Source organism: Hipposideros armiger, unplaced genomic scaffold, assembly GCF_001890085.2.
Source record: "Hipposideros armiger isolate ML-2016 unplaced genomic scaffold, ASM189008v1 scaffold_663, whole genome shotgun sequence".
Classification (NCBI taxonomy): Eukaryota; Metazoa; Chordata; class Mammalia; order Chiroptera; family Hipposideridae; genus Hipposideros; species Hipposideros armiger.
The window spans coordinates 713,675-732,294 of record NW_017732013.1 but is presented as its reverse complement, the minus strand read 5'-3'; the positions used below and the strand labels follow the sequence as shown (position 1 = coordinate 732,294).

Here is an 18,620-nt window from a genome sequence, read left to right as displayed (position 1 = left end):
ATCCAACAGATTGAAGAGAATAAATGAACTGGAAAACACAGCACAAGAAAATATACTGATTTCATTTTATAGAACTAAATAGATGAATAATTTGTAAGACGTATTAAGAATCAGGGATGCTATGGGCCGGCCGAGTGGCGCGATGGTTAAGAACTCGCTTGGGATGCCAGAGGGCCCCGGTTTGGATCCCACATATGAGGGCCAGTGANGGCCCTCACCATATTCTTGATCACTTTTCTGGCTTGTAATGCAAAAGTTTTTGTTTCTGACCCTGGGTAGTTATGTTTACCAGCACTACGGAAAAGGGAGGTAACAGTTGAGATGGCACACCAGGGACCTGCTGGCCTACAGGTCCCTGTAGGTCCCTACGGCTGAAAGCCTACAGAAATGTTTGGTTTGGCTTACATGTTATTTTTAAATCTATCAATTTCACATTGAGAAAAAATTATTTCTGACCTAACCTGAAAAAGCAAAAGATCTCTTGGCACAGCGCTCACATTTCTACAACAATCAGATATGTCTGGGTAACACTTGCCCTCTAATTTAGTGAGGCATTCTTGCCACAGTCCCCACCACTCCCCATTGTTTCACATGGGCCTGTACTTGTGCTTGTGTGCATCTTTAACCCCTGCAGTGGGGAATATCGTGAATTTTGACTGAGGCTTCTGAGTCACCAGGGCATCATGTGCCCTAGTTATCGACCTGCATTCTGCCATCTCTCTTTTGCTTCATATCTGCCGGCACTAAAAGGGACTGCTCATATCTTGTGTAAAAAATTGCTTACTTCTAAGGAATGGCAGCTAAGAATGTACGACGTCAGAGATTGCCTGGATTTGTTTCTGCTCTGACTTTATCAGTCTGAAGAGTAGTGAAACCTTAAGTTTGGTAGTGAGGGTGGGGGTGGAAACTGTTGGTGCCTCAGTTTCTGCAAAAAGTAATCTATGTGTATGTGTTTGGCAGGTAAAAGGAAAGCAAGCCAGGATGGACATTTACGACACTCAGACCTTGGGGGTTATGGTTTTTGGTGGATTCATGGTTGTTTCCGCCATTGGCATCTTCCTGGTGTCAACCTTCTCCATGAAGGAGACATCATACGAAGAAGCTCTAGCCAACCAGCGTAGGGAGATGGCGAAAACTCACCACCAGAAAGTGGAGAAGAAAAAGAAGGAGAAAACAGTGGAGAAGAAAGGAAAGACCAAGAAAAAGGAAGAGAAGCTCAACGGGAAAATACCTGACCATGAGCCAGCCCCTAACATGACCATACTCATCAAAGACCCAGTGCGGACACCTGCAGTGGCAGTGGCTCCAACCCCAGTCCAGTCCTCTGTGGTCGTTGCTCCTATAGCCACAGTACCAGCCATGCCCCAAGAGAAGCTGGTCTCCTCCCCTAAGGACAAAAAGAAGAAGGAGAAAAAAGTAGCAAAGGTGGAACCAGCAGTCAGTTCTGTAGTGAATTCCATCCAAGTTCTTGCCTCAAAGGCCGCCATCTTGGAAACTGCTCCCAAGGAGGTGCCTATGGTAGTTGTGCCCCCAGTGGGTGCCAAGGCCAGTACTCTATCCACTGGTGCTACACAGGGCAAAAAGGCAGAGGGGGCCCAGAACCAGGGCAAAAAGGCAGAGGGAACCCTGAACCAAAGCAAAAAGGCAGAGGGAACCCCCAACCAGAGCAAAAAAGCAGAGGGGGGCCCTAACCAGGGCAAAAAGGCAGAGGGGGCCCAAAATCAGGGCAAAAAGGTAGAAGTGGTCCCGAACCAGGGCAAAAAGGCAGAGGGTACCCCCAACCAGAGCAAAAAGGCAGAGGGAACCCTGAACCAGGGCAAAAAGACAGAGGGGGCTCAGAATCAGGGCAAAAAGGCAGAAGGGGTCCCTAACCAGGGCAAAAAGGCAGAGGGGTCCCAGAATCAGGGCAAAAAGGCAGAGGGGGTCCCTAACCAGGGCAAAAAAGCAGAGGGGGTCCCCAACCAGGGCAAAAAAGCAGAGGGGGTCCCCAACCAGGGCAAAAAAGTAGAGGTGGCCCAGAATCAGGGTAAAAAAGCAGAGGGGGCCCTCAACCAGGGCAAAAAGGCAGAGGTGGCCCAGAACCAGGGCAAAAAGGCAGAGGGGAGCCCCAATCAGGGCAAAAAGGTAGAAGTGGTTCAGAATCAGAGCAGAAAGGTGGAAGGAACCCCCAACCAAGGCAAAAAGGCAGAGGGGGCCCAGAACCAGGGCAAAAAGGCAGAGGGGGCCCCCAACCAGGGCAAAAAGGCAGAGGGGGCCCCCANTCTGGGGCAAGGGTTGAGCCTGGTGACACTCTTCTCCCTCTTTACAGCCTCCAGATGTGAAATTCCAAACCTGGAGTCTTATTTGGTGGGCTTTCGGTGGGGACGGGGACAGAGGAGGCGTCTTTGAGGCACTGTCCCTTTGGGGAGCAGTTTGGCAGCATCTGTCATATGCGTGCCCACCCTGTGACCTAGTAGGTCCAGCTCTAGGTATATCATAGAGAAATCTGTATAGGCACACAGGGAACCTGGGAGACATGTCACACTACGGCTTTGTGTGAATGCATAATTTTTAAAACCTAAGTGCCTGTCATAGGAGTGTGGAACCATTTCCATTAGTGGTCAAATTATATAACATAAGAGTTAAAATGAACTAAAGCTATGTGTATTTATACAAATAAATCTCAAAAACTAAGTTTTAAAAAACATTGCCTAGTGGTAACCTGCAGTAGCATCATTTATATAGCACTGACCAGCACTCAAAGCCACACTATATTTTGTTCGTGGAGACACATATTTGTAATGTAATCATAAACACGTGTGGAGGTACTAAGTGGCACATTCTGGGTGCTGGCTGGTTCTCTCTGGAAGGAAAGATAGATAATTAAAAATATATATCTGAAGTAAATGTGGTAAAATGTTTCCATATGATAAACCTTTATCAAAGGTAAGGTGGTAGGTAAATGGATAGTCATGATGTTTTTCTTAATCTTGTATATTTGAAATATTTCATAATATTAAAGAATTAGGAGATGATCCTGGTACAGCTATATCTGCTAGGGTCTCTATTTCATTGTCATTCTGTTATAGTTTTGTACCTTCCTGGTAGGTACCTTGTGCCCAGGAAATGGATCTGGGGTCTTTTCTCTTGGACACCCTCCCTACCCCCCAGCTGCCTCAAGGCTTTTCTGCTCACCCATAGTGGAGTGGCTGGTTAGTGATGAGACCTAGCCCCAGGGGCACTGTTGAAGGTTCTTTCCCAAAGCCTAGCTAATCCCAATTGCCAAATTGAACTGAACTGGCCAAACTGGACTAGACTGGTTAGGCCACGTGAGTTAGCAGATGTAGTCCATGTCTGAAGAATTTATTGGGTTGTCGGAAAAGTCATGACATATTTTTTCTATGTTTTTCATTGCAAAAATGCGTCATGACTTTTCCAACAACCCAATAGTTTTCCACTTACTTTTGTTCCCTGAATCCTTACCACCTCGGAACAGAAGAAAAGCCATTCTCTCAGGACCCTCAAGGTGGGCCAGTGAATTTCAGTCAGCCAGGCCTCAGAATGGTCCCCAGGCCTCTGGGTGGCCTCCTGCTTCCTTCCATCACAGGGCTTTACCTTTTTACTTTACACTCTAAGTGTACTAGCAGTAATAAGTAAAAGTACATACTTCATAGAAATTTCCAGAATCGACAGAATGTAGGTGCTTTGTGGTCAGCCCATAAAGGATATGTGTAGGCACATACCTTCTTTGCCAACCTGGACATGGTCTTTGGGAAACCCTGGGGGCGATTTCCTAATAGGGGTCCTTTTATGATGGGAATTTCAGAAGCAAAGCACCCCAAATGCTGATCTCAGAGCACATTGTGAGGCATCACCTGCTTTATCATTCCTGTCAGTCAGGGATCTCCCATGGTGTTGCCACCCAAGCTGACCCTACAGAGCATTAGGAAACCTGGCTTTCACTTAGGTGTCTGCTGTTTGTGGTGATACAACCTTAGCCTTAAATGTTTCAGTGTATTACTCCTCAAGACTAGGGCTTTTTATTTTTCTGTGAAAGATTTCTTTTAAAGAGATTCTAACCCAGGAATTAGTAGTGGGGATGTAATTTCCTTTTAAAGCAACCCTTTCTGCATAAGTTGGGAATACACAGTTGTGCTGGTATCAAACATACACTTGTGTGTGCTGCAGAGGAAAATATTCTCCCAAGCTAGCTTTTCTTGATTCTGTGCTCCCAACAGAGAATGTCTTTTGTATCCCATGTTTGCCTAACTTGAGTAAAATTCAAGGCTAATTTTTCAACCTTGGTTCTTCTGCTTAAACCACAAGGCTGCACAGGCCTCACGGTGCTTGGCAGGGACAGAGCCCGCTTTGTAGGAGCCTGGTGACCCTGCAGCTCCATGGGAGACCAACCCTCAAGTTGGGAAGCTACTTGGGGCTTATGGAGTCTCGGCCAGGGTGACCCAGGCCCCTGATGTTGCACTGCCTCTGGAGAAAGGGAGTGTTTCAGAGGAATTTTGTTCAGAGGAATCTGAATAGACTGAATATAGTGACTGTAATGTAGTTTTGGTAGCTGAACGTGTCCATATTGGTGAAGTCCTGAGAGGTCCTTGTGAGGACCTGGAGTTTCAGTTGGTGGATACCCACCAAGAAATGGAGGTTGACCATAGAATGTTCCAAAGCTTGTTGTCCCTGCCCTCCTGCCCCCTGGATCCCTCCAGGGCTAGCAGGACAGTTTCATTTTCAACACGTAGCCTGTGGGTGTGTCTAGCTTGTGAGTGTGTTTCTGGAAGGACTAATTTGGGACAGGCTCTCTTGACTGTCATATATGAGGGCACCCTGGCTGTGGAGCATGCTCTCAGAACCCATGGTCAGAGAGGTCAGAATCCACTTGTCCAGGTAGAAGGCTCCATGAGATTCCAACCTAATGAAGAGCTTGACTTGGTCCTACATACCCAGGGTGATAGTCAGGGAGCAGTAAGGATCACAGCTACGTTTGTGGAGTTACCACTGGGGAAAACACATGCTGTGAAGTGTTTGTCAGCAGTGCATTAAACCCTCTGCTTGCAGGGTTTTATTAGAAAGGCACAGTGAAAGCGTGTTTGTTCTTTGATGACAGTGATTTTTCTTAGAAAATAATGCTGAGACATTTAAAACAATTTCTCTTCTCAGTTCCTTCTTTTAATACCCTAAGGTCAAAATTTAGATTTCATGATTGTTTAGAAATTCCCACTCTATTTCCCTTTCTTTCTCCTACTGGAAGAGGAATCTCAATTTCTAAGCCACTGACAAGCCTGGACCCGGCCTATCACAAAGTCTAAAGATTTTGCGGGGGTTATGCTGAGGAGGGGCATTCACCTCTCCTCCTCTCCCTTCTCCCTCTTTCCACTTTCCTTTAGCCACCCTTCTTACACTCGTATTCTGTTCACTAATTCCATTGCTGATCCGTAGGGGGCTAGGCTCTACTTCTCACTCTGTAGTTCAAGGGACTAGGAATGTGATAATAGCATCAAAATTTGTTGATAAAAGTTGAGTGAATCCAAATAAACATCTTGGAGTTCCTCACTGAAGTCGAGCCTAACTTGGGCTATCAGCCAGGAAAGTGTGGACCAGGCTGCCTTTGACCCTTTGGACTTTGGTCCATGGGCTGTGAAAAGGGACAGTTCATTCTCTGGGTTTGGAGTTTGTTGCCAGACAAAGGGCCCCCTTTCTGGGGCAAGGGTTGAGCCTGGTGACACTCTTCTCCCTCTTTACAGCCTCCAGATGTGAAATTCCAAACCTGGAGTCTTATTTGGTGGGCTTTCNCAACTAGACTGAAGAACAAAACGACAGCAACTTGTCTGTTCCCCTTCCCCAATCTCCCAGCACTGTTCCCATCCCCCCAATTCCCCAATAAAAAAAAATCTTAAAAAAAAAAAAAAAAAGAATCAGGGATGCTAGCCTGAGAAGTATGTCTAATTGGGGTTGTAGGAGAGGAGAAAGATTATGGACAGAGTCAGTATATGATGAGATAATGACTGAGTATTTTACAGAAGGAATGAGACACCCATCCCTCAAAAGAAAAAACAAACAAACAAACCCACATATAAACAGTGTAGTGACACAGCAACCAAAGGAGAAAATCAAGAGTGAGGGTGAAATGAAGGTAACAAGAGAAAAACCAAGATAGTTTTTCACTAAAGGAAATTCTCAAGGATGTTCTTGGAAGGGAAGTAATGCCAAATGGGAAGAGTGAGATGTACAGCAAGAAGAATAAAGAAAGTGGTAAATATATGGGCAACTCTAAACAAACGTAAAAGACTAATAACAATGTTGGTAGTGGGGAGGTGCTGAAAAAAGGGTAGGATTAAATATGTGAAAACAAGAACATTAAATTAAAAGGGTAATGGAATTAGTACAGAGGGGTTAAGTTTTGTTTAACTTTGTGAACCCTGGATATCACTTTTTAAAGGTTGTTACTAAAGAATAGAAACAGTGTATTCTGTAATAGTCAAGGGGGGCAATGGAATGATTTAAAAACAATTCAAAAAGACATAAGAATGGAGATAAAAAGAACCCAGGACAGGTGGGGAAATAGCACAATATAAGATTATAGATTTGAACACAAATATATCAACATTCATATTAAATATAAATTTACTACTCTAGTTAAAACATAAATATATCATACCAGCTTTTTAAAAATCCAGCTGTTTAGAAAACTGGTGTATTATTGTTATGTAAAATAGACTTTAACACAAAAAGAACTAGAAAAAGGGTCACTTCATAATGATAAAAGTTCAGTTCATTTTAAAGATATGACATTTTAAATTTTGCATCTTATTAACATAATCAGAAAAGTATAAAACAAATTGACAGAACTATGAGAAATGGCCAAATCTATAATCATAGTAATTTTAGCACNAACTTTAAAAATAATCAGACACACTAGACTTTAATGAAAAAAAAATTATTGTTAGAGATAAAGAGGGTCACTGCGTAATATGGGGAAAAATAGGTATTTTATTGGTAAGATGTAATAATTTTGATCTCATTTTCACTTAATGAGGTGGCCTTCAAATAAAGTACAAATTGACAGATTTCCAGGAGAAAATGATAAGTCCATGATTTAGGAGATTTTTAAAGCTCTCAATAACTATTAAATAAAGCAGGCAAAAAACTAGAATGGTTCTATAGAAAATTATGAAGCTCAAACTAAGGATATATGTAGAACCCTTCACTCCATAGAGTACACATGTATTTATAAAAATTGGCCACAGTCTATCAAAACTCATCAAATATCATAATCTAAATCAGTGTTTTTCAAACTATTGTGAGCCTCAAAGTCAATTTAATTGGTTGTGAAAAAAAAGTTTTAAAATTTTTTGATGGCCTAGAAAATGTACTAATACTGAGTTATTGTTTCATGAAGGTTGTTATTTACATGTGTGTATATACATACATATGCTTATACTAGTGTGTGTGTATTTCCATCCATTCTGGGTCACATAAAAAATTATTTTTCTTTTTCATAGTTAAAAGTCTGAAAGCTTTGTTTTCCATCACACAGAACAGATTCTCTGATGACAGTGCAGTTAAATGGGGGATTATCAATAATAATTCAAATTCCCCACATGTTAGGAAAGTTAAGGACACTGCCACCTCATGAGTCTGAGAGATCATATGGGACTTAGAAAATACAACTGAACAATAATGAAAATACTGTGCATTGCAGTTTATAGGATGAAGCTATAGCAGTACTTAGAGGGAAATTTCTTGCTTTTAATATTTAGTACAAGAAAAAAGGAAGGCCTGAAAATTAATAAATGTCTGTGTCAAGAAGATAGAACAAAATAAACCAATAGAAGTTGGAGGAAGGAATAATGAGAATTAATTACATATATTGGATCACAACCCCAAAAGCTGGTTCTGGAATCATTGAAATTGAATCAGGAGTTTACAGAAGCCAAGACATGGAAACTTAAGTGTCTATCAGCAGATGAATGGATAAAGAAGTTGTGTATATGTGGTGGAATATTATTCATCCATAAGAAGTACAAACTCCTGCTTTTATGACAACATGGATGGACCTTGAGGGCATTTTGCTAAGTGAAATAAGTCAGAGAAAGACAAATACTGTATGATCTTATTGGGTTGTCGTAAATGTCATGACGCAGTTTTGCAGTGAAAAACAGAAAAAATACGTCATGACTTTTCCGACAACCCAATACTTAATGTGGAGTTTTAAAAACCTTATAGAAAAAGAGATCCGATTTGTGGTTATCATAGACAGGGTCTGGAGGAGGGGGAATTGGATGAATGTGGTCAAAACGTACAAACTTCCCATAGTGTACAGTGTCAGTTCTCACTACATTCATCTGTAAATTCAGTGTTATTCAAATGAAAATTCCAGTAGAATTTTTGGAGGGGATGCATAGGCCAAAAATGGGGTGATGATGCAGGGCATAGATAAATATACTGGTAGGAAAAAGTATGGAGTTCAGTAATAAATCCAGGCATATTTTGGACTTGATGGGACAGAGGTGGCCTGTAAGTTGAAGGGAACATGTGTTGGGGGTTGCGGGCAGTGAGGGGAGATAGAACAGTCAGGAAATGGTGCTGGGTAATTATACTGATGGGGAAATGTTATATCACTATTTCCTGTCGTGTACCAAAGTAAATCCCAGGTGATTAAAAAACTACCTACTTTCCCACTGTTGGTGGGAAAATAAGTTGGTACAGTCGCTATAGAAAACAGAATGGAGGTTCCTCAAAAAATTAAGGATAGAATTACCATATGATCTAGCAATCCTTCTCTTGGGTATTTACCCCCAAAAATCTGAAAACATTTACTTGTAAAGATACTTGTGCTCCAGTGTTCATTGCAGCATTATGTATGGTGGCCAAGACATGGAAATAACCAAAGTGTCCTTCGATAGATGATTGGATAAAGAAGATGTGGTGCATATATACAATGGAATATTAGCCATAAGAAAAGATGAAACACTGCCATTTGCAACAATATGGATGGGTCTTGAGATTATTATGCTAAGCAAAATAGGTCGGACACAAAAAGTCGAGAATCATATGACTTCACTCATGTGGGATATAAAACTGAAAGCAACAAAGGAACAAGACAAACAAAGAAACACAAACTCATAGACACAGACAACAGTTTGGTGGTTACCAGAGGGTGACAGGGGAGGGGAATGGTAGAAGAACATAAACGGGATCAACTCTATGGTGATGAAAGGAGAACTGACTCTGGGTGGTGAGCACACAATGTGATTATATATATATATATATATATATATATATATATATATATATATATGAAGTATTATAGAATTATACACTTGAAACCTATGTAATTTTACTAACCATTGTCACCCCAATAAATTTAATTAAAAAAAAGAAAACTACCTATGAAAAGTATTATTGAGGTTTTTAGAAGAAAATAACTTCTAATCAGTAAAATGACTTCTGTCAAAATGGTTGTCTCCCATCCCAATGGTTGGAACCTGGGTGGCTGGGGGTCAGGGATGTAAGGGAGATTTTTCATCCTGTATGAACCCTTTTGTTCCTTTTCAGTTTTACCCATGGGGAATGTATTGCCTACATCCAACATAAATGAGTACTTATTTAAATTTAAAGGATAGCAACACTTTTTTCTTTAAAAAAGGGGAAGAGTCTCTTTATGACTCTGGGGTAGTAGTATCTGAAACAAGAATGACAAACTATAAAGGCAAATATAAGTAAATTGGATTACCTTAATGGGTTGTCAGAAAAGTCATGACGTATTTTTTCTATGTTTTTCGTTGCAAAAATGCATCATGACTTTTCCGACAATCCAATAGTATAATAGTTGATATCAAAAACATAAATTGGTTGAGAGAGAAACCACAGACTTCGACACGTCCAGAACAACAAATGATTAATATCGAAAATAGTATGTAGAGGATACCTATAAACAGGAAAGAAAAACCCAATAGAAAAACGGGCAAAGGCTATGAATAGTAACAGTAAAGAAATCTGAAGGGCTAATAAACATGGAAGATCAATGTCATATCCATTTGATTGACACCGTGTCTCAAGTTTGACCACAGTAGGAAATGTTGGCAGAGATATGTGTGTGTGTGTGTGTGGGGTGNAATTTTGCATCTTATTAACATAATCAGAAAAGTATAAAACAAATTGACAGAACTATGAGAAATGGCCAAATCTATAATCATAGTAATTTTAGCACATCCTTTCAGTAATTGACAGCTAAGCAGACAAAAATCAGTAAGGATTAGAATTTTGAACAAAATTAGGTCTGTGGTCTATCTATAACTGTGTAAATTAAACACTGCAGCCTAATATATATTTAACTTAAATTTTCAAAGAATGGCCCTATTCGGGCCTTAAAGTAAATCTCAAAGGATTGAAATTATATACAGCAGGTAGTCTGATCACAATTCAGTTAAACTAGAAATATGAATAAAAAGATAGAGAATCTTCATATATTTGAAAATTAAAGTATGCTTCTAGTATTTATAGGCCAATAAAAAGGAAAATAGAAAACGTTTTGAAAAGAATGATAATGAAAATACTATATATCAAAACTTGTAGGATGTAGCTAAAGTATGATTTACAGGGAAATTTGCAACTTTAAATACATAATAGTGAAAAAGAAGAAAAGATGAAAATAAATGAGCTAAGTAAGCATCAGTCTCCAGAAATTACAAAAAGCAAAGTAAAGTTAAACCAATCAGAAGGAATGAGAAGGAATTAATGAAACAGGAAACAAATATATAGTAGAAAAGTTCAACAAAGCCAAAACTTCATTCTTACGAAGATAAATAATGTTGACAAATATAAAGCAAAATTTACTAAGAAAAAGGCACAAATAATATCAAGAATATAAAATGGGACTTCTACATTGTGGTCAACATTAAAAAAATAAGCGACTATTATTAACGTGTGCTGAATAAAAATAAATCTAATTAATATCATAGATATTAAAATATCTGAAGGATCCAGATGAGAGGGTACTGTACCACGTGTAGAAGGTTTCATTTTTACATCCCAACGTGGCAATAATTTTCCAAGTTCTTACAACATAAATAAATTTGTAGGAAAATATAAATTGTCAACACTGAACCAAGAAGAGAACCACAAACCTAATAAAAAGGATATCTTCAAAAAGCAGACAACAAACGTCACCCTAAATAACAAGACACCTAAATCTTGCCCTTTGAGATTAGGAAGAACAGGATGTCTGCTGTCATTCCTTTTCTTTAGCACTGTGTGGGAGGTCCTATCCTGTGCAAAAATTCAAGAAAACTGAAGCAGAAGATATGAAGATTGGGAAGAAAGAAACAAAAACTGTGATTCATAGGCAGTGTGCTTACATATGTAGAAAATAATTTTTTAATCTAGATGTTACTAGAATTAGGTAAGGTTGCTGAGGAAAAAAATCAAATTACAGTTCTCTATACCAGCAACAAACAAAAAATAAAACTTAAAAGAGACACCATTGGCAATAGTGTAAAAACTGTGAAGAACCAAGAAATAACTCTTTCCAAAATCATGTTAAGACCCCATAGTGCATTATTTTCCTCTACCAGGATACCTGTGTTTTTCTGTTTAGATGTCTTTACAATCATATAACCATATAAATGAGCAGCTCCTATCCTATCCTGTCCTGTCCTGTCCTACCCTACCCTACCCTACCCTACCCTCTCCTCTCCTCTCCTCTCCTCTCCTCACCTCACCTCACCTCACCTCATGTCGTGTTTAGTAGAGTCTTCATTCAGTGGATGTGCTGAGATTTGCTTGGATATAGTGCAGAAGCAACTGATCCTGCTTTCTGGGAGCCTAATGTCTATTGCAGTAAGCATTCTGTGGTGGGCTAGTACATCTTAACTGTTCATGTCTATTTTGAGAAGTCAAGATTCTTGATTCCTACCTTGTAGGCATATTGTCTTCATAAATGGGTTGGAGCCTGTAGGCTTCTTATAAGTTCTCAGAAGATTTAGGTCTATCTACATACCTGCTTTCCCAAAGACTACTATTTTGAAGAAATACAAAAACATGTCAGTTCTTTATTTTTTTTCCCTTAAGCATAGAAATTGAATCTAAAATGGCCAATGAATAAGCAAAGGCTTATAATAGAATACATTTCTATTTTTAGTGTTTCAATCTTTCTTTAAAATGAGTAGCCTTGTTTCTTTAAAGTAGGAAGTCAGTTATTTCCATCCTCTTTAAGCATGAAATAAATTATTTCAGAATACATCTTTTACTTGCAGCATTTCTCTTAGTTTCTCTGGGTGAAAAAATAATCAGAGATTATACTTAAAATTTAAATCAGATGATCTGAATACTCTTCTCCAGGCATTTAGAAATGTTCAAGTGAGTAAGTATGCTTTAAAAGCATAGCTAAGCTTACAAGGTAATAAAGAGATTGCCAGAGGCCATAAACCAAGGGTTGAGGGAGTGACTGGGACCCTGGAGTAAACTGACCCTGGGGTGTGGATGGGGCATTGTTAGCCAGAGTCTTCTTGGGTCTGTGGCCTTGGGCTTTAATATCCAGGTAGGGACAGGGGTTTGTCTAAGGTAGGGAGTGGGACCTGAGCCTCTCCTTATACTCCCAAGTGAAACTTGTATCCTTGAAGGTCCACACCCTCAGTGAGAGGACAGACTAGTGGCAAGAGGTGGTGACATGAGCTTAACAGTTTTGTTCTGAGGCGGGGGGAGCAAAGTCTCCTGTGAATTGGTAACAGGAGGTCCATGCTTGTAAAAAATTAGTTCTTGGATGCAGATTTCTCTGACGGCCTAGTTGAAGCAAAGATAAAACCGCCATGTATTGACAACCCCACAATTCAGCCCAGACAGGATTTCCACTGTTGAAGTCCCACCAAAGATATGACACAAAAGCACTATTAAAGGCATAAAAGTAGGTAATGAAAAACATTAACGGGAAGAATAATACTAGGAAAAAAAGGAGACTGACTTGGCAAAAAACAAATAGAATAAGTTAAAGGACTGATTATAGAGCTGGTTAGATTCAGATGAGGAAATAATTTGGTGAAGTGGAGCATATATCTAAGCAGTTTTCCCAAATGGTACCACAGAGATATTGAGGTCTAATTAGCAGTTCTACCACAAAGAAAGAGAGACAAGAAATTTTTCAAAGTGGCCCAGGGTTTCCCACAATTGACAAAAAACATGACTCCTCAAACTCAGAAAGCACAATAAACTTGAATAAGATAAAAATACACACCAAAAACTATTTTGTTGAACCCTTAGAACCCCAAACATGGATCTTAATATAATAGTAATGAGATTTTTAAAAAGGTATTATAAATGAATGACAACTTGACTGACAGCATGTTTCTATCCCCCTCCCCCCGACCCCGCCAAAAAAAAAAGCCAGAAGACAACATAATATCTTCAAAGCAGTGAGAGAAAATAACTGTCAGCATGGAATTCCATACTCATTTAACCCATTCAGTTTCTTCAGGTCTATAAGGACTAAGAGAGGTTATCAAGAAGAGATCCTTGCTGAAAGAACTAGTGAGGGATATACTTTTGGGAAGATCCAAAAAGAAGGGAGTGAGATGTAAGAAGCAGTGATGAGCAAATAAATTGGTAAACATCTGGGTAATTTAAACATGAGCTGCCTGGAGCAAAACAACGAGTAGTCCAGGTGTGAGAAGGAGAATGGGATGCAGCAAGGTGGGAAAGGGGCTCATCACAGGTAGAAGGGCACCAGACTTCAGGCCTACAGTTCTTCTACTGTTGGGGAAGTGGCAGGAGGCATTGGTGAAATGAGGTCAAATATGTATGTTAGGAAAATGTAAGGGTGAAAATCATTTTGTCATTTTAGTACTCATTAATGAAATAGAAATAGAATGTATAACTTCTAAATACCATAGAGGAAAAGGGGATAAAATTTAAACAGTCCAATAAAATACAAAAAAGAGGAGAATAAGCAGAGAAAAAGTATTGTAAATAGGAATCACAAAATAAGAGCATATATTAGTTCAGTTATATAGGAAATCCCAATAGATATTAATGAACTAAACCTACCAGTTAAAAAGACAAATTGCCACACTGGTCTTAAAATAAAATCCAGCTATATGCTATTTTTGAGAGCTCTACTTAAAATATACGAACACAGAAAGGTTTGAAAGTAAAGAATAGCAAATGATTCTAGGCAAGTATTAACCCCACAAAGTTGGTATAACTTTAAAAATAATCAGACACACTAGACTTTAATGAAAAAAAAATTATTGTTAGAGATAAAGAGGGTCACTGCGTAATATGGGGAAAAATAGGNAACCAGGGCAAAAAGGCAGAGGGGGCCCCCAACCAGGGCAAAAAGGCAGAGGGGGCCCCCAGCCAGGGCAAAAAGGCAGAGGGGGTCCCCAGCCAGGGCAAAAAGGCAGAGGGGGCTCAGAATCAGGGTAAAAAAGCAGAGGGGGCTCAGAATCAGGGCAAAAAGGCTGAGGGGCCCCAGAATCAGAGCAGAAAGGCAGATTCGGTTGCTAATCAGGCCACAAAGGTGGAGGGTGTTGCAAACCAGGGGAAAAAAGCAGAGGGGGCCCCCAATCAAGGGAAAAAGGCAGAAGGAGCCCCAAACCAGGGCAGAAAGGCAGACGGGTCCCAGAACCAGGTCAAAAAGGCGGATGCCTCTTCCAATCAGGGTAAAAAGGCAGAGTCAGCTCCTATCCAGGGCAAAAATGCAGATATGGTCAAGAGCCAGGAGGCACCAAAGCAAGAGGCTCCTGCTAAAAAGAAGTCTGGTTCAAAGAAGAAAGGTGAGCCTGGTAAGTAGCTTTGATTTCTTTATGAACTTTGAGGACAAGTTTTCTTTAAATGGCTTATGGATCCCCTTTGGGGAAGCCATCTTTACCAGTCAGCTATTGCCACAATAAGGCTGCATAACAGACATTCCAGATTTCAGAGGCTTATACCAGCAGTCATCCTTGCTCTTCTGTTGAATTGGCTGGAGGTTGACTGATCTGGGTTGTCTCAGCAGAGTGGCTCTGCTTCATGCTGCAGTTTAACTGGGTTTGGCTCCTTACTGCAGGTCTGTTCTACATGTGTTCATTCTGGGGCCCAGGCTGAGGCTTTAGTGACTCTCAGGGCAGAGGCATTGAGCTTAGCTTCTCTTTGTCTGTTCAGGGCCTGTCCACCCCTAGCTTCTCTGGGGCTGTGTGTGCCCAACTTGAGGGAACTGTGGGCACAACTTTGGTTAGGCTGGCTGGGCCCTGGGCATCCAGAAACTTGGGGACCTGGAGATGGGAGTAGCTTTGGGGGCCTGATGACCGTGGGAAGGTACTAGGGAAGTAGGTTCCAGATAACTGGTGTGAAGCAAGCCAGGAAGGGAGCTCCTCTGAATCGAGGAGACCTTGACTTGGGTGGAGAGCTCCAGGGCCATGAAGTTTAGACCCTGGATACCCAAGAGCTAGAATCTAGGGCTGTGCTGTTCAGTACGAGAGTTGCTGGTCACATGGGGCCATATAAGTCAACATTCAAGTCAATTAAAAGTCCATAAAATGAAGGATTCAGTCACACTAGCCACAAGTACCCAGTAGTATTCACACGTGGCCAATGACTGCCCTGTTGGACAGTGCAGATGAAGAACAACATCTCCAGCAGCATTGTAAGTTCTGCTGGACAGCGCTGCTCTAAACAGGAGCTGTGGGGAGGCAGGTGGCCCTGTGAAAATGAACACATCTTTGCAGCCTTGTGTTGCCACCTTCCTGCCCTGTTCTCTCTTCTGCCTGCTTCCTGAATGGTGTTGGGGTGAGCTCCCTGTGTCCTCCATATCATAGTAGATGAGATGAATGAGGTCATGGAGGCTGTAGCTTGCCATGATATGTGACACATCAGTGCAAAACCCACCCTGGAGCTGGGGCCCACCAGAGACAGGGTTTCTTCCTTGGTTATCATGGGGTTGGTCTAGCAGGGCTCTTGCTGACAGGTGCCCCAGAGGAATACCCGGCAGGTGTGAAGGTGGGCACAGGACACACTTCTGCAGGTCCGACTTGGAACTGTTCCAGAACTTGTGATCTGATTTTCCTACAAGAGCAAATCAAGGCCATGGGACAGCTTTTTACCACTTGTGGCCAGATTTGACAGTGAACACCTGCCTTCTTAATCCTTGCTTTTCAAAGTTTGTTATTATATGAATATGTGCTTTCAGCAAACAAAATTCAAGCTGTATAGAAGTATGGAAGGTGAAAGTTGAAAGTCTTCCTTTCCACTCCATCCCATTCACCACCTGCTTCCAGGGGGAGCCACGGGGATGCTCTGCTCATCACACCCGATGCACAGATGGGGCTGCAGCACACACAGCTTTAGAACTGGCTGTGTTTACTTACAAGTGTACTGGTGACATCTTTCCATATTGCCCCTACAGGGCTGCCACTTTCAGCTACGTCATATTTCATAGCATGAATGTATCATAATTTATTTAAATGACATTAAGTAGTGTGCAGTTATTTTGCTGCTAAAATTAGTGCTGCAGTGATGTATATATATTGTGTGAGTATCTCTAGGAAGTAAGTCCCTAGATATTGCTAAGTCAAAAGGTAGGAACATTTTTAATTTTTTTTTTTTTTTTAAGATTTTTTTTGGGGAATTGGGGATGGGAACAGACAAGTTGCTGTCGTTTTTGTTCTTCAGTCTAGTTGTGGAGGATGTTGTTTCACTGGCCCAAGTTGACACCATCATTGCGCTCTTCCCAGGTGAGGCAGATCAGTTGCTGGCTTTTGGATGGCCGCTCACTGCGGCTGCTGGCTGCTGGCCGCTCACGCTGGCTGCTGGCTTGCTGGCTACACACGGTAGCCCATGGCAACCCACTGCCACAGGGGCTGCAGCCTATGCCATCGCCAGCGACCCACGGCAGCCCAGCTCCAGGTCGAGCTGTTGTTCAGCATCTTAGCTGTGGAGGGCAGTGTCACTGGCCCTCATATGTGGGATCCGAACCGGGGCCCTCTGGCATCCCAAGCCAGTTCTTAACCATCGCGTCACTCGGCCGGCCCGGTACATTTTTAATTTAGGAAGACAGTACTGCGTCACCCTCCAAAAACCTTTGACAACTTACCTTTGTCTCAGAGTGAGAGAGGCCCACATGAATTTCCAGCACCCTCTGTTTGACCTTACTGCTCACATGGTGCTGTCGAAATGGTGATAATGTCAAGGTAGCATAAACCCAGGTATATAACAAGGAGAAAATACTTACTTATGAAACAAAAGGCATGGATTCTTGTCTCAAATGTTTGGAGAAGAGAGAATTCATGAAACCAAAGAGAAGTGGAAATTTTCCAGAACTAAAGCTTCCAAGTGTTTGCAGAGCTGTGTAGGCCTCTGCTGGATCATTCTCTGATAGTTGCCTCAGCACTTGTGCATGGTGCTTATTAGAAAAGCTACGTTTCTTTCACAGGAAGTGTGTGTACGTGTATATGAGGTGGTGATGGTTTTTTAAAAACCTGTTTTTGTCCTCAGACTTAGTCTGTGCCTGCGTAATTATGCTGGCCTGCCTCCCCTGCGCCTAGCGTGTGCTAATGGGTGTGTTAGCGTCCCACTTTCAGGAGAGCCATCCATCCCAGGACCTGGAAGCAAGCCCAGATTAGTACAACGTGGGCTTGGGTCCCAGATAAACCAAAGACTTAGAATCAGGAAGTACAGGATGCGCTTCTGGAAATCCCACATTCAGATGAGATCTAGAACACCGGGCTTCTGCTGGAGCTTGGTTTGTGTGGTATAGCCAGGTGGGCACGGCCCTCCTCTCCTCTTTTGGACAGTGGGCTGGCCTTATTCCCAACTTCCCCCCCATTTGTAGGTGCAGGCCATTTGCTCTGGGCCCAGAAAGCCATCACGACAGGGCCTAGGAGAGCCTAGCTACACTCTAGGACACACAGGTGTTCACAACCCCATGATGACCCTGTGGTCAGATAAACATACCCGTGTGGGAGAAAGAGGCCATCTTTGGGGGACAGGACTATACGTAAATGTTAATATTTTCACCCTTCTCTATTTCCCAGTTTTTCTGTAACATGTATTTTTTTTAATTGAAAAGAAACAAAAACTCCATTATTTGTCTGAGTCAAATAAACAGGCCCTCATTGTACCAAGCGGAACTCCTGTCCTTTCAGGTACTGTGAGGTGGTCCAGCCCTGACCAGAGGCCCCCTGAGCATCCTCTGAGCAGCAGAAAGAAGTCCTTGCTCCTTTAGAACGGCCAGGTTGAGGTCCGTTCTTCTTAGGCCTGTCCTAGCCCTGGGCACCGAGTAAATGGTCACAGACTGAGCTAAAATGGAAAGTTTATGGTGGGTGCTGTATCTGTGAACCTGGCAGTGTACCTGGCAGCTCCATGTTGTGCGAGGCCTTGCCAGGCCACTTGTACCTCTGCCAGAGCTGGTGGAAATGCAAATAGGATCATGTTGTATAACCTAATGAATGGGGCAGGGTCGCCAGAGGTCAGGGGAAATGGGGAAACATTTTTAGACCTACCAGGAAAGCTTTATTCAAGGTGTCTGTAGCTTAGCAGGGGCCTCATCTTCAACTGTGTGACTTCATGATAACACTACCCCTTCCTCCCTCCTCCTCCATCTCCCCTCCCCCCATGCCGTCCTTTGTGCTGTGGGCTTGCTGTGTCTGAGGCCAGTGCTG

At 41.8% G+C, this 18,620-nt stretch overlaps 1 protein-coding gene across 3 annotated transcripts in view; it reads left to right on the top strand.

Annotated features, from left to right (window-relative positions):
• The first annotated feature begins 940 nt into the window (after window positions 1-940).
• RRBP1 (ribosome binding protein 1) overlaps window positions 941-18,620 on the top strand; it is a 53,283-nt gene continuing 35,603 nt past the window's right edge. For all 3 annotated transcript variants that reach the window (XM_019626201.1, XM_019626200.1, XM_019626199.1), the window contains exons 1-2: window positions 941-2,244; window positions 14,294-14,768. In XM_019626201.1, coding sequence (XP_019481746.1) covers window positions 982-2,244; window positions 14,294-14,768 — 1,738 coding nt within the window. In that variant the 5' untranslated portion in view covers window positions 941-981. The remainder of the gene's footprint in view (window positions 2,245-14,293; window positions 14,769-18,620) is intronic.